Source organism: Triturus cristatus, chromosome 1_1 (genome assembly GCF_964204655.1).
Source record: "Triturus cristatus chromosome 1_1, aTriCri1.1, whole genome shotgun sequence".
Classification (NCBI taxonomy): Eukaryota; Metazoa; Chordata; class Amphibia; order Caudata; family Salamandridae; genus Triturus; species Triturus cristatus.
The window spans coordinates 980,408,045-980,421,742 of NC_140579.1; the positions used below are offsets into that span (position 1 = coordinate 980,408,045).

Genomic DNA, 13,698 nt, shown 5'->3' on the forward strand with positions numbered 1-13,698 from the left:
CATTAGATTCAGTTAAGATTCACTTGTCACGTTTGCATGACAAAATTGATTTGAATGATTTTGTTAAGGGTCCCGCATTGGGTAGATCCAAAAGATGGGTGTATGCTGTTTACAACGAGGTCTGGAAGTTGTCGCAGATTGAGGCTGCTTCCAGACTCTGTGCTATTGACCAAGCCAATATGGAAAAAGTATTGGCAGTAATAGATAATAGTATTAATACCTTATCTTCAAGAATATATACATTGGATAACATTGTTTCATCTGTTGTAGATATTGTCCAGGACGATGTGTCTGTATTGTATCATGGTCAAAATCAATTGCGTTCGATAATGCAATTTGCTTGGACTTTGCAGACGTTGAAGGCGGGGAAAGTGCCGTGGGATTACATGAATATTTCTTCTTTATTCCGCCTATTCAATCTGACATCAAAGCAGCAATTCATGTCCATGAAAGATGCTACGTATTCACTACTGCATATAGAAAAGTTAGAACCTTTGCCTTTTTCTGTTGCTGAGTCGGATTATGCTGTGTGGCTTGTCCATGGGATGGTCACTCTGCCAATTTCTATGTATAGGTTTAGTTCGTGCATGAAACATTATGCCTTAGGCAGATACGAAAAACTTGGTTCTGCATTCTTGCATGAGGTATGGTCTCTCCCATTTACATATCGATGTGAGAGAGACGGCAAAGAAGTTTATTTGAAAGGTGAGGAGTGTACGTCTGCTCCTGATCATTCTGTAGTATGTAGACATATCCAATTACATGGATCGTGTAATATGAATGCCCCTAATTTAGCTTGCGTATTGAAGGGCATTCCTGTGCCAGTTATAACACCGTCATTTACGCTGCTTGCTAATGGTAGTTATTTGCTTTTAAATAGTGAGGCTTGCTGTGGGATGTTAGCTGGAATTCCCTATATTGTTTCGGTTTCACGGAGAGTAATTTGCTGTAATAACGTGCTTTTCCCACCCCCGCAAGGCCGACTGGATATATCCATCTGGCCGACGATTCCGACCTTGAAAGCAGAGTTCAATAGGATGAGCAGAATAAGGGCACTTTTGTCTCAAAAGGAGGTTGCGTTGACTTCGTCACGTGAAACATTTCTCCTTCAGGTGGCGAACGCTCGCACGGAAGTTCAAGCACTTTTGAATACTGACCTCCCCCTCCATTTTGGCACACTAACACACTATCTTCAATGCTTCTTCTACGACTGGTCTGGTCCATTTTTTTAAAATTGGAGGCTCTGGCCTTGTGACGTCTTTCCAGTCTATCTTTGGTATAATACCAGCTATTTTTCATTCTATTTTTTCTGGTGTTTTCGGAGGGTTTCCTCTGATACTCGCATTAATTGCTGGCATACTCCTGTTGGTCTGCGCACTATGCTATGGCTGCACGACTTGCGCTACTCGACCACGGATTCAGCCTGTTCCATCTGCGTAGCCAGATGTGGGAATCTTATGGGACTTTACCACTGGCTACCTTGAGTATCGCTTATGGATTATCCTTCCGGTTCCCGTATTTCACTTGTGTACAGCCTGTTTTTCACTGTCTCGAATGTCCGTTCCAATGGGCTCTGGATATGTGTCTGTCAAACTTGGTGTCACCTGACCTGGATTTTGATCGACTGATGTATCCCTTAGTGGTTCATGAGTTTGACTGTTCTGGAGTCGGGTTTATGGCCTTGGGTGCGGCGCATGGAGTCCTTGGATTATGGGATATCGAGAAAGCAGCAGTTGACTTCCTGGCACGAAGTTACATTGAGATGCTTGCTTCTTGTCCACGTGGAGTGCTTGATGCTCATTTCCCGGTGGAACACGTGTGTTCTTTTTCGTTGTTGAATTGGATGACAGCCAATTTTGCGGATGACTCCAATGATTTTCTACTGGAAGCTGCAGCTACATATGCTGCTTATACTTTCCTAAATTGACTGCCGGATGGCGAGTTCAATGGAGTGAATTTTTTTCTATCTTCTCACAAACGATCGTTGGCCTCTATGGACGATGGATTGTGTTTTTACATTTTTTTTTCTGTCTCTCTCTCTCTCTTCTTCGAAATGTTTTCTTCCTCTGACTTTCTGAACTCATATTTCAAGTTCTTTAGTCTGCATCGTTGATCTTGAACTCTGCGTTCTGTTGGACTATTCACCCCTGGTTGTACAGTGGTTCGATCAAAGGGGGATGTCACGTGGTTTTAGGCTACTCCCTATTTACAGTGCTAAGTTAGCTCAATCACGTTAGCTGTTGGAAACACATCTTGTTGCTTTTGCTGCCTTTGCACCCGACACTGTTGTTACATGTTATTCATTTGAGAAATGCAGACTCGTCTCAAGTGATTGTTATTTATACATCCTTAACAGTTGCTAGTGCCCTTGGTCTGTACATCGAGTAAAGAACTGTTCTAGGACACTAGACGGTGCCGGCTGATTATGTTCAGGGTGATGGTACCACTGTTTAGTCACAACATGCACGCAGCCGCAAATACCAGAATGTCGTGGGCTTTAATATCACAGCGCAGCATATTGTTAAGGCATTCGATAGAAGAGCTGTTGCAGAGAACACTGAGCTGATCCTGTGATGTGATACACCTGAGCTGATCTATACGGTATGGGGTCCCCTATGCAAGCCTATGAGACCTTCTAATATTCTAATAATATATTATTAGTTGCTAGAGAAAGGAGGGTGGTTGTTTTCCACTGTCATTAGTAATATGATCGCTCCTTTCATTTTCTATGGTATTGTAACAATGCTAATGGTAATGATCTTAACCATTTGTCTGCTTATGTTAGCCAAAGTACTGTATAACAGGACTCGAGGTTTATGAATAAATTCTTTAAACTTTACTGTGTCTTAGTTATTCTGTTGTGGACTAATATATATGTGCAAACGGGTATTTCGGGTTCCCACCATTCCTGAGAATAACTAAGTCGCATGTTCTGGGTTGTCTATACATTGGGACCGCTGAGCTAAATCTCGGATAACGAATGTGACACTAAGCTAGTCGGATAAGGGGTTCTTAGTTCTGAGGGGAGTTTCTGGTACACCACAATTCTCTAAGGTTCTGGTTTCCTGCGCATAGTTCTGTGCATACGCAGAATCCCTACAACAGCACATGACTAAAACAAACCTGCTCTGGCACTCATGGGGTTCGGGAAAGAGAACATATAGGGCGCACATGTTCTCACGCACTCTGTGGGGGGGCAGTGTTGATCCTGAGGGATGTTAAACAGCAGTGCGGCAGGGTAACAACTCCTTATAGCTGCGGCCATCAGCGATGTCAGGTTTCTTCTATCGTTGCATGAGCTGCTGTTCTTAAACCGCTAGATAGCTCACTTGGTTATGCTCCAGCTGCGGAGATCCGTTGGAATTTACGGTAACCATTGAAATCTGAGCTGGGCAAACTCAGTGATCCATCCTTACATGGTCGGTAAACTGAGTATCATGGAGTTGGCTGTGCTCTATGAAACTGCATATCAGCGGTTGGAAAGCGCTATATAAAAACAAGGAAGTCTGGGAATCATAGTGCAAAACTCCACCGTTTCTTCTGTACCTTATAACAGCGTGCTGCTAACTTTGTAAATGTTCGCCTCACTTCTGTATTCCTCACGGTACCAGCAGTTCGCAGATTAAGTTTATTTGAGCGGCAAACCGCATCCTGCGCCGCCGTATGCAGAAACTAGAAAAACAAGCCCGCGAGCCATGGTCTATTAGTGTCTATTACGCGCACCAAGCGCATAATAGACACCGATAGGCCATGGGTGGAGCAATGTGCCCGCCTTTGGCCAATTGCGTGCAGTCTTTTATAAAAAGGCGCACGCGAAGGCCAATCGCGTACCACAAAAGGAATCGCACATACACGAGAGAGTGTGCGATTCCTAGGTCAGCCTGAATACACAGTTTTTCACCTACTAAATGTCTCGCGCTGCGCGAGCACTGCTGCGCAGTGCACCACTAGGCGCGAGACCTAAAAAAGTAGGCTGAGCAGGTGAACAAGTGATAAAACAATAGCCATGCTACGCTACTTTCACATGTGAAAAAGGCAGGTGATGGTAGCATTTGGGAACTCTTTTTTATATTTGTACTTCTCTTCGGTCATCTCTATTCCCCCTTAATGTGCACAAAGAACAAGTTACTTACCTTTGGTAACGATATATCTGTAAGAAGCATTAGTTAGTTAGATTCCTCACCTTAGAATATCCCCAGGCGTCAGGCTGGATACGGAACGATTTGTCAGCAATACCCTTGCGCGTCGTTAGACGTCGTCTGCGGCTCCACGTCCGTCGTCGGCGTCATGATCGCCGGGATGACGTCTGAGTACTTAAGACGCTGCCCTCGCGCTGACGTCCGTTCTTGTACATAGCTTTCCGCACCAGGAACGCAGAACCATGCAAGAGCGACACTGGTGCCAAAAAATGCTAGGGTCCTGAAAGGGATGACCTCAACCCTAGATATCGGTTCGCAGAACGGTGAGGATGGGTGGGTCGGTGAGGAATCTAACTTACTAATGTTTCTTACAGATATATCGTTACCAAAGATAAGTAACTTGTTCATCTGAAAGAAACACGTTAGTTAGATTCCTCACCTTAGAATAGATACCCTAGCAATACCAACCCATGTGGTGGGTCAAACCAAGATCACACCAGAAAGTCCTGGAGAACAGAACGGCCAAAGAAGCCGTCTCTCCAGACTTGGCTGTCCAGGCAATAGTGTTTGGCAAACGTGTGCAGCGAGGCCCACGTTGCTGCCTGGCAAATGTCTTGCAAGGGGACTCCCCGGCGCAGGGCAGTGGAATGGGCCCTCAGCCCTACAGGAGGTTCCTTTTTAGGAGTAACAAGCCTTAATACACAAAACGACCCACCTAGAGATGGTTCGTTTGTGCACCGCCCGCCCCTTCTTAGCGCCCATGTAGCCGACAAAGAGTTGGTCGTCCACCCGGAACTGCTTGGTGCGGTCCAGATAGAAGGACAGCGCCCGTTTTGGGTCCAGACGGTGGAGCCTCTCTTCCTCTTTCGAGGAATGCGGAGGCGGAAAGAAGGTGGGCAGTGTAACAGACTGCCCGATGTGAAAGGCAGTCACCACCTTAGGAAGAAAGGAAGGACGAGTTCTGAGAACAACTTTGTCCGGATGGACAGAAAGGAAAGGAGGCATAGAAGAGAGAGCCTGGAGCTCACTCACCCTTCTAGCAGAGGTGATGGCCACCAGGAAAGCAGTCTTAAGCGTCAACAGACGAAGGGGACAATTATGAAGTGGCTCGAAGGGGGCGCACATCAGATACGTCAATACCAGATTCAAATCCCACTGAGGCATTTACGAAAGGGACAGGAGGAAACATGTGAGTAATGCCCTTAAAGAAGCGAGAAACAACAGGGGATTTAAAAAGAGAAGGCTGATCAGGAAGCCGTAAGAAAGCAGAGATAGCTGAAAGATAACCTTTAAGAGTGCCCAGAGCAGAGCCCTGCTGGGCCATGGAAAGAAGAAAGAGGAGAATCTCAAAAAGAGGGGCGGAAAGAGGATCCACAGCCTTTGCTGCGCACCATGCCACAAATTTGTTCCACCTGCAGGCGTATACCGATTTTGTGGAGGGACGCCTGGCTGCCAGAATAACATCACAGACTTCAGGAGGCAAGTCAAATGGCATCAACTGTCGCCGCTCAATCTCCACGCATGGAGGTGGAGACTGGACAGGTTCGGGTGGAGGACCGTCCCCTGCAGCTGCGACAGAAGGTCCTCCTGAAGAGGCAGTTGTATCGGGGGATCGATCGACAGACTGAGTAGCTCGGGATACCCGTACCTTCTTGCCCAATCCGGAGCCACCAAGATGACTTGGGCCCGGTCGCGCCTGATCTTCTTCAGCACTCTGGGCAGAAGTGGTATAGGCGGAAAGGCTTATAATAGACCGCAACTCCACTTGCGACGAAAGGCGTCACCGAGCGAGTGCCGCCTTGGAAACTCCAATGCGCAGAACTGCTGACATTGCGCGTTCTCTTTGGTGGTGAATAGATCTAACCAAGGCTCTCCCCACTGCCAAAAGAGGCCTTGCGCCACGTCCGAGTTCAGACGCCATTTGTGATCCATCATGCACCGGCGGCTGAGCTAGTCTGCTCTGGTGTTCAGAGAGCCCGCCAGATGTTGAACCACCAGGGTGATGCCCTGATGTTCCAGCCATGTCCAGAGGCGCAGAGCCTCCTGACAAAGGGTCCACGACCCCACTCCGCCCTGTTTGTTGCAATACCACATGTCGGTAGTTTTGTCCGTGAACACCTGCACTACACTTCCCCAGACAGAGGGAAGGAATGCCTCGGATCGCCCTCAGCTCCAAAAGGTTGATATGGAGCTGAGACTCCGCTACAGACCAGAGCCCTCTGATCTCCGCCTCTCCCATGTGGCCCCCCCATCCCAGGAGGGACGCATCCGTCACTACTACGTGCTCCGGTTGGGGTAGGGAGAGGGATCTGCCACTGACCCAATCGTGGTCCGTGAGCCACCACTCGCAGTGCCCTCTGAGATCAAGACCTGGTCGGACAGGTTGCCCCGAAGCTGGGCCCACTGAAACTTCAGGTCCCACTGCAGAACCCGCATTCGCCATCTGGCGTGATGCACCAACAGGATGCAGGAGGCCATCAGACCCAGAAGACGCAGCACAAACCTGACCAAAACCCGGGATAGAGGCCGGAAGATGGGAATCAGAGCCTGAATATCCCGGACCCGCTGTTACGGAGGATAGGCCCGGAACTGCGCCGAGTCCAGAACCACTCCGATGAAGAGGAGCTTCTGGAAGGGACTCAGATGCGACTTCGGCACGTTGATGGAGAACCCCAGCAAATGCAGGAGGTCGGCCGTAGTCTGGAGGTGGGAGACGACTGCCTGGGGCGAGCCCGCCTTCAACAACCAGTCGTCGAAATAGGGGAAGACTGGAACCCCCAATCTGCGCAGATGAGCTGCGACCACCGCCATCACTTTCGTGAACACCCGAGGGGCACTGGTGAGTCCAAAGGGGAGCACGGTAAACTGAAAATGCTCCTGGCCCAAAGTGAACCACAGGTAACGCTGGCAGGACGGGGATGTGGAAATAAGCGTCCTGCAGGTCCAAAGCTACCATCCAGTCTCCAGGGTCTAGGGCAGCCAGAACCTGAGCTAAGGTGAGCATCTTGACCCTCTCCTTCCGGAGGAAGGCGTTGACGCTCCTGAGGTCCAAGATAGGGCGTAGGCCCCCTTTGCCTTTCTTGGGAACCAGAAAGTAGTGGGAATAACAACCACGACCTACTTCTGGACCAGGAACGCGCTCGATGGCCCCCTTGGCCAAGAGGGCCGTAACTTCCTCCTGCAGAAGATTCAAGTGATCCCTCGGCATGCAGTGGTACTGCGGTGGCATGGCTGGAGGGGTCACCTCGAAGGGGAGGGAGTAGCCCCTTCGGACGATTTGCAGCACCCACCTGTCCGACGTGATGGAACGCCAGTGGAGCAGGTGATGGCGAACTCTGTCTCCCACTGGCGTGGAATGGGCCTGAAAGCTCGGACTAGGAGGGCTTTGAGGCGGATGCTGCTGGGGGAGATGTGGACGGACCGGCACGTTGTCCCTTTGTACCACCTCGGCGGAATCCACTTCCGCGACCGCGTGGAGGTTGGTTCTGCGGCCTGTGGCTAGGCGGACGTGAGGGGGCGCCCCTTCCTTGGCCACGAACGGGGCGAAAAGCGGAAGCTTGAAGTCGCGGGCCGAGAGGCCCAAAGACTTGGCCGTAGCCCTGGAGTCCTTAAAGCACTCCAGCGCACTATCCGCTTTGTCGCCAAAAAGGCGACTGCCCTCGAAGGGCATGTCCATGAGGGTGCTCTGGACATCCCCAGAAAAACTCATGGACCGCAACCAGGCGTGGCGGCGAAGTGCCACCGTGGTCGACATTGCCCGACCTAGCGAGTCCGTAGTGTCCAGTCCACATCGGATTGCATGCCGTGCTGCATCCCGCCCCTCGGCAAGAGCCTGGGCGAGCCGTGTCCGGGCCTCCTCCGGGCACTGGGGCAGCACGTCTTCCACCGTATCCCACAGGGAGTGGGAGTAACGGTCCAAGAGACAAGCGGTGTTCATAGAACGCAATCTCAAACTAAGGGAGGAGAACCGCTTCTTACCAAACTGTTCTAGTCTCTTGGATTCCCGATCCGGGAGAGCGGACGGGAAGGAGGTCTGGGAAGTAGAGGCCTGGATAACCAGGATCTCGGGTGTGTGGTGCATGGACAGAAAACTGGGGTCGGCCGGTGCAGGTCGGTGGCGCTGGGCCACGTCCTGGTCCACAGGAGGTACTGTGGAGGCCTTGGACCAGGTGCCCTTGAGAACGTCAACCAGTGCTTCATTAAACTGCAGCAGAGGCCCGAGGAGCTTGCTGACGGTTGGAGCACTTCAGTGAGGAGGTTAGTCCTCACGGCCACAGCAGGTAGCTCCAGCCCAAGGGCTTCCGCCGCCTTGCACAGCACCACAGAAAATGCCGCACCTTACTCTGAAGCCACAGTCGGAGGAGAGATGAAGCCAGTGTCAGGGGAGGTATCCAGACCACTGGCATCCCCCAGCTCGTCTGCCCAGTCTGAGATTACTGACTCTGCCGGGCCAGAGGGTCCTCAGACCCGTCACAGTCATCCGATTCCTGGTAGACAGGAGGAATGATCGGAGCCGGACGGAAGATGAAATTGCCACCGGCGTCAGGTTACGGCTCCGGACGGCGCCGCTCCGACGCCGGCCCGGACCGGGACTAAACTGGGGAACGGCGTCGTCCGAAGGCGGTGCCGGCGGAGGGGTCGTGAGGTCGACCGACTGGGAATCAGGCCTGGATCCCGCGGAGGCCTGCGGCGTCGGGACCGGAGTCGACGATGGGGCCGGAGCCGCCGGCTCGCTAGGCCTCCAGGTCGAGCCTGCGGGGCTCGAAGGTGCGCTGGCAGGCGTCGACGGTGGAGCCAGGCTCCTCATGGCCACAAGGAAGGCACTGATCTCCGCCGGAGTTGCGCCAGTCCCAGGGACCGGCGGGTATGGGGACGGACACGACTCCTGCGGCTCCGACGGAGCCACGTGGGTGGTACCACCCGAACCCTCGGCCGAGTCGCGCGACCGGCGAGGGGAGCCCGAAGAGCGATGTCGCCTCTTGGACTGCTTACTATGCTTCGACTTACCCGAAGACTTGGAACCCGACGAGTGGTGGTGATGGCTGCAGCTCCGCGAACGGTCCCTCGACCTCCTCCTCGACCGGGACCGTGAACGGCGCGGAGCCGACTGCCGGAGCTCGAGTAGCTTGCGGGACCGCTCCCGCCTAGCCTTCGAAGTCAAGGCCCGGCAGTCGGGGCACGACTCGGCATCGTGGTCGGCCCCCAGGCAGTAAAGGCACCGGTGGTGGTCGTCCGTAACCGACATCAGTTGGTGACAGGAGTCACAAGCTGTAAAGCCAGGCATCCCTACCGGCACCAGAGTCGAGTCGACGAGAATCGAACCAAAAGAGTTCAAAAAGTTGAGTCAAAAAATGACTAAAGGGTATGCTCTTCCCGGATCGGCGCTTACTGGCGCGGAAAAAAGAAGAACTGACGTCAGCGCGCGAGGGCGGCGTCTAAGTACTCCGACGTCATCCCGGCGATCACGCCGCCGGACGCGGAGTCGTAGACGACACCTAGCCACACGCAAGGGTACTGCTGACGAAAATCTTTCCGGATCCAGCCTGACGCCTGGGGATATTGTAAGGTGAGGAATCTAACTAATGTGTTTCTTTCAGATATGAAAAAATATCCAAAGAAGGGCTTGGCCCAAAATTAAACTCTGAAAACTTTAAAGCTCTTACCACTACCACTTGATGATGCAATTCAAAAGGTAGCAACTACAGACCTTTGGATTTCTTCAGGCTATTTGGTGCAAAACCGGTGTGCCCAATCAGGACAATTGAGAGGGGGAAGCTCCACTAGAACTGACAGAGATGAGGGATGGGAGCTATTGACATTTCTAGAGGATATGCCTCAAGGAAAGCTGATCAAACCCATAGTTCTACCTACATGTGCTGGTGTACTGAGGCATGGATTTTCTCCTACAGTTTGCATGGATTTAAACCCACTTTCAAAGGCAAATGAAGTTTAATAAATAGAAATTTAGGGGGGGGGGACCTGAATCATCAGGAGTAGTTAAAAAAAGAGTAGGTGTACACATGGTTGGAGGGTATTTTATAAGGAGCGGATGCTGGTACCAAATACGAACGACTTAAGGAAACAGTCTCTTTTGGGAATGCTTTTTATGAATAAAGGAACCCCCGAATGCCATATTTTTTATAGGTACCTATTACAAGCACATATGAAGGTCAACCATATCTCAGAACCTGACCACAGAAACAACAGAACCATCCAACCTCACATAAAGGTATCAGGGACGTACATGAACCAATATATATTACAGTGGAGATTATGCATACGTAACAATTCACCTGTCATACCTTTAAGCCCCTAAGGATCTGGTAGATAAGGAACTGCACATGATCATCTGTCAACTTCTGACATTTCACAATGTTGTTGAGATCAGCGCCCATAAGATGTGTTACCAGATACCTGAAACCATAGAAAATTATTACGTTATGTAAGGGCATGTGGAATTTGTAAAACACAATGCTCATACCTTTGCCTCTTGCTGAGAACGTGTGTATGTATTATCATGGTTATTTGCTCTCTGATTCTTTTCGTCAATGTACTTATTAGACCCTCCCCCCAATGTCTGTGCGTGTACTTGTCATCAGTACCCCATAGTCAGCCTATGTTGAATAAGCCACCCAGACTGGTGTATGAACACATCCACCAACAAAGATATACTTCTTGGGACTTTTGAATACCCCCGGGGAATGGGACTGCATTCACATAATGAGAAATCTACAGTGAGTAATTGAGTTCCTATTGTGTCATCAATGTTGTATACAAATTGAATATTTAACATTCTGTGAGCATTGTATTACATCATATACAATTTATAGTTTTGGGTCAGTGTCACCTTAGCACAAGTATGGACAAAGTTTCATTATGATTTACATGTTCTGCCTCTGCAACCCAAAGTGTCCACTGTTGTGCACCATACATTAGTGAACCTTGGAGGAAGTACGGTGCAAAATATTTGTACATTTTGCCTGGCATTTCTGTTGCCTAAATAATCTTACAGGGAACAGAACAAATTAGGGGCCGATTCCGATCCTGTATTCTTTTTTCCCGCCCGACTCGTATCGGTAAATTTTTCCATACAAATCGTACAAGTCCCGTCCGACCCGTGAAGTACGATTCGTATGGGAAAAATACAACTTTTCCCGATCCGATTTGTACGGATCGGCCCGATCCTTACAAATCGGATCGGGAAAAGTTGTACCAGACGGACCCAGATACTTTTCCATACAAATTGTAAAAATGCAGTCCAACCGTACTAGTACGATCCGGACCGGCTTTCTGATTTACAATTTGTACGGAAAACGTCCCGTACACGGGGAATGCCATTACCCGCTACGAAGCGAACTTTGTACGACTCGTATCCCGGGAAAAGTTGTTCCCGGGGTGCGAGTCGTACAGGGGTACGAGTCATACAGGCATACACCCCCGTGCATTGTGTATGTACGGTGCGTACCCCAACATCGCGTATGTACTGTGCGTACCCCCAACATCGCGTACCCCAACATCGCATACCCCAACATCGCGTACCCCAACATCACGTATGTACGGTGCGTACATACGCGATGTTGGGGTATGCGATGTTGGGGTACGCGATGTTGGGGGTACGCACAGTACATACGCGATGTTGGGGTACGCACCGTACATACACAACGCACGGGGGTGTATGCCTGTATGACTCGTACCCCTGGGGACTCTGCTTTTACAGCTGTTTTTGGCTCCCGTAAGAAAAGAGCCGTACGGAGTGCCGTAGGGACGAATCGTACTTGCTGGGCTGGAAACCGCTGCTTAAATATATACAGACGTCGCGTGCAAGCTGTTCCGGATCAGAATCGTCAGTTTATTTTAGCTGTATGGTCTTTTGTACGATTTGTATGGAAAGAGGCTTTCTGTACGAATCGTACTTCCTAGGTTGTAAGACAAGTTTACCGGGTACGAGTTGTACGGGAAAAACGCTCCATACAACGATTTGTACAGCCTTTTTCCAGGATTGGAATCGGCCCCTTAATATACCAATTACTTTCCACATACATACATACAAAAGTGAAAGTGCAAAAGCAAAATTAACGACTGTAAAACTATGAAACACCCAAACAAACCTCATTCCAAACCGCTTCCCCTCACGTGCTCTTTGGCTTGTGGCAATTCTGCAGTATTACAGTGGGTTCCTCTATAGGTCTCACCCACAGACAGCTTTTAGCTGCTTGCTGTCGAAGACCTATTGCAGAAAACGTTTATACTTGCAGACGGCATGGGTCAGCCTACTACTCACTATTGTTGCCTTTACTGCCGATCTCGAATACCTGCACCTTACTTAATGGCTATACTTCCGCTTCTTGTGTTTGTACCTCATGTGGAGCATAGCTTCTTTAGCTTTCTTTTGATTGGATGACTTGTATCTTTCCGCAGCTCCACACTAATTAATTACCTTTTTGTACTCCATGGGAGTGCATTTGCTTTTTTGCCATCATCACCATTTTGTTTCTTTCCCCGGAGTTCTATATAGCGCAAAGTTGACCCAAAGGTATCGGGTATCAAAGCGCTTTACATGAGCACCAGTTGCTTACACAAGGACACATTCATTTTTTTTGTTAGGCACCGGAGATTAAGTGATTTGGCCAGAATTACAGGATGTTGAGCGTCTTTGCCGAGACTCGAACCTGGTTCCCCAGATTGGATAGGCTTTTTGAAGTAATGTACCCTTCTTAGCTCTGGCTTCACAGCACAGCTGTTACCTAACCTTATGCGATCAACAGAAAAAATCTTTAAGAAACACTACTAAACAAGGGCCTTTGGCTCCTCCCATGTTGAGCGTTCCGTCTACTATATATGATTGTGTAAATGTTGTGTGCTTCCGCTTCAAAAGATTGCTTGTATTGGACAGACTTTGCTCAAAACTGTTGATCTTAATTTGTTATGATGAAAAGCCAATGATCAAGGCTCAAGACCAAATTCATTCACTTGAAAAATATTCAGATGCTACAGTATTATCGGTTTATTATAAATAAAATAACAAAGGAGGTAGACCAGAATTATTCATTGTGCTAATATAATAAACCTCAATGGATTGAGTATTATTCTTTGTTAAAGCCTGTAGACAAGTACTTTCTAACATGGATTCCCACATATTACTGTAGCAGGTAGGGGGTTTGGTTATCCCCCCCACCCCCTTCATAATTTTTGGTGTTTGCTTTTTTGGGAGTGAGTGGGTGCGATTTCACTGGTTTTTAGACCCAACTTGATAGCTTCACTATGTGACCACCGAAAGAGAGATGTAAAAAGTAGTACTAAGACAGGTACTATGACTCCGCCCCCGCACACTGATCCTCTCTACAAGCATTTAATTGAAAACAGTTGTGTTAGTCTGCCTAAGTAGTTCCATTGCCCATAAATGACAGAGGCATTATTAATGCAGACCGGAGGTCAAATACAATAGGAAGGGGCTTTGCATGGTGACATGCAAACACCCTGCCTACTAATATAGCAGAAATGGTTTTAAACATTGTGCACTCTGACAAATATTATAGGAAGTTTTTTTGTACATTGAATT

The 13,698-nt window shown here is 49.2% G+C and overlaps 1 protein-coding gene across 2 annotated transcripts in view; it reads right to left on the reverse strand.

Moving 5' to 3' along the window:
• Positions 1–13,698, reverse strand: part of MAPK14 (mitogen-activated protein kinase 14) — a 789,257-nt gene that overhangs the window by 379,421 nt on the left and 396,138 nt on the right. For both annotated transcript variants that reach the window (XM_085651061.1, XM_085651059.1), the window contains exon 4: positions 10,442–10,553. In XM_085651061.1, coding sequence (XP_085507187.1) covers positions 10,442–10,553 — 112 coding nt within the window. The remainder of the gene's footprint in view (positions 1–10,441; positions 10,554–13,698) is intronic.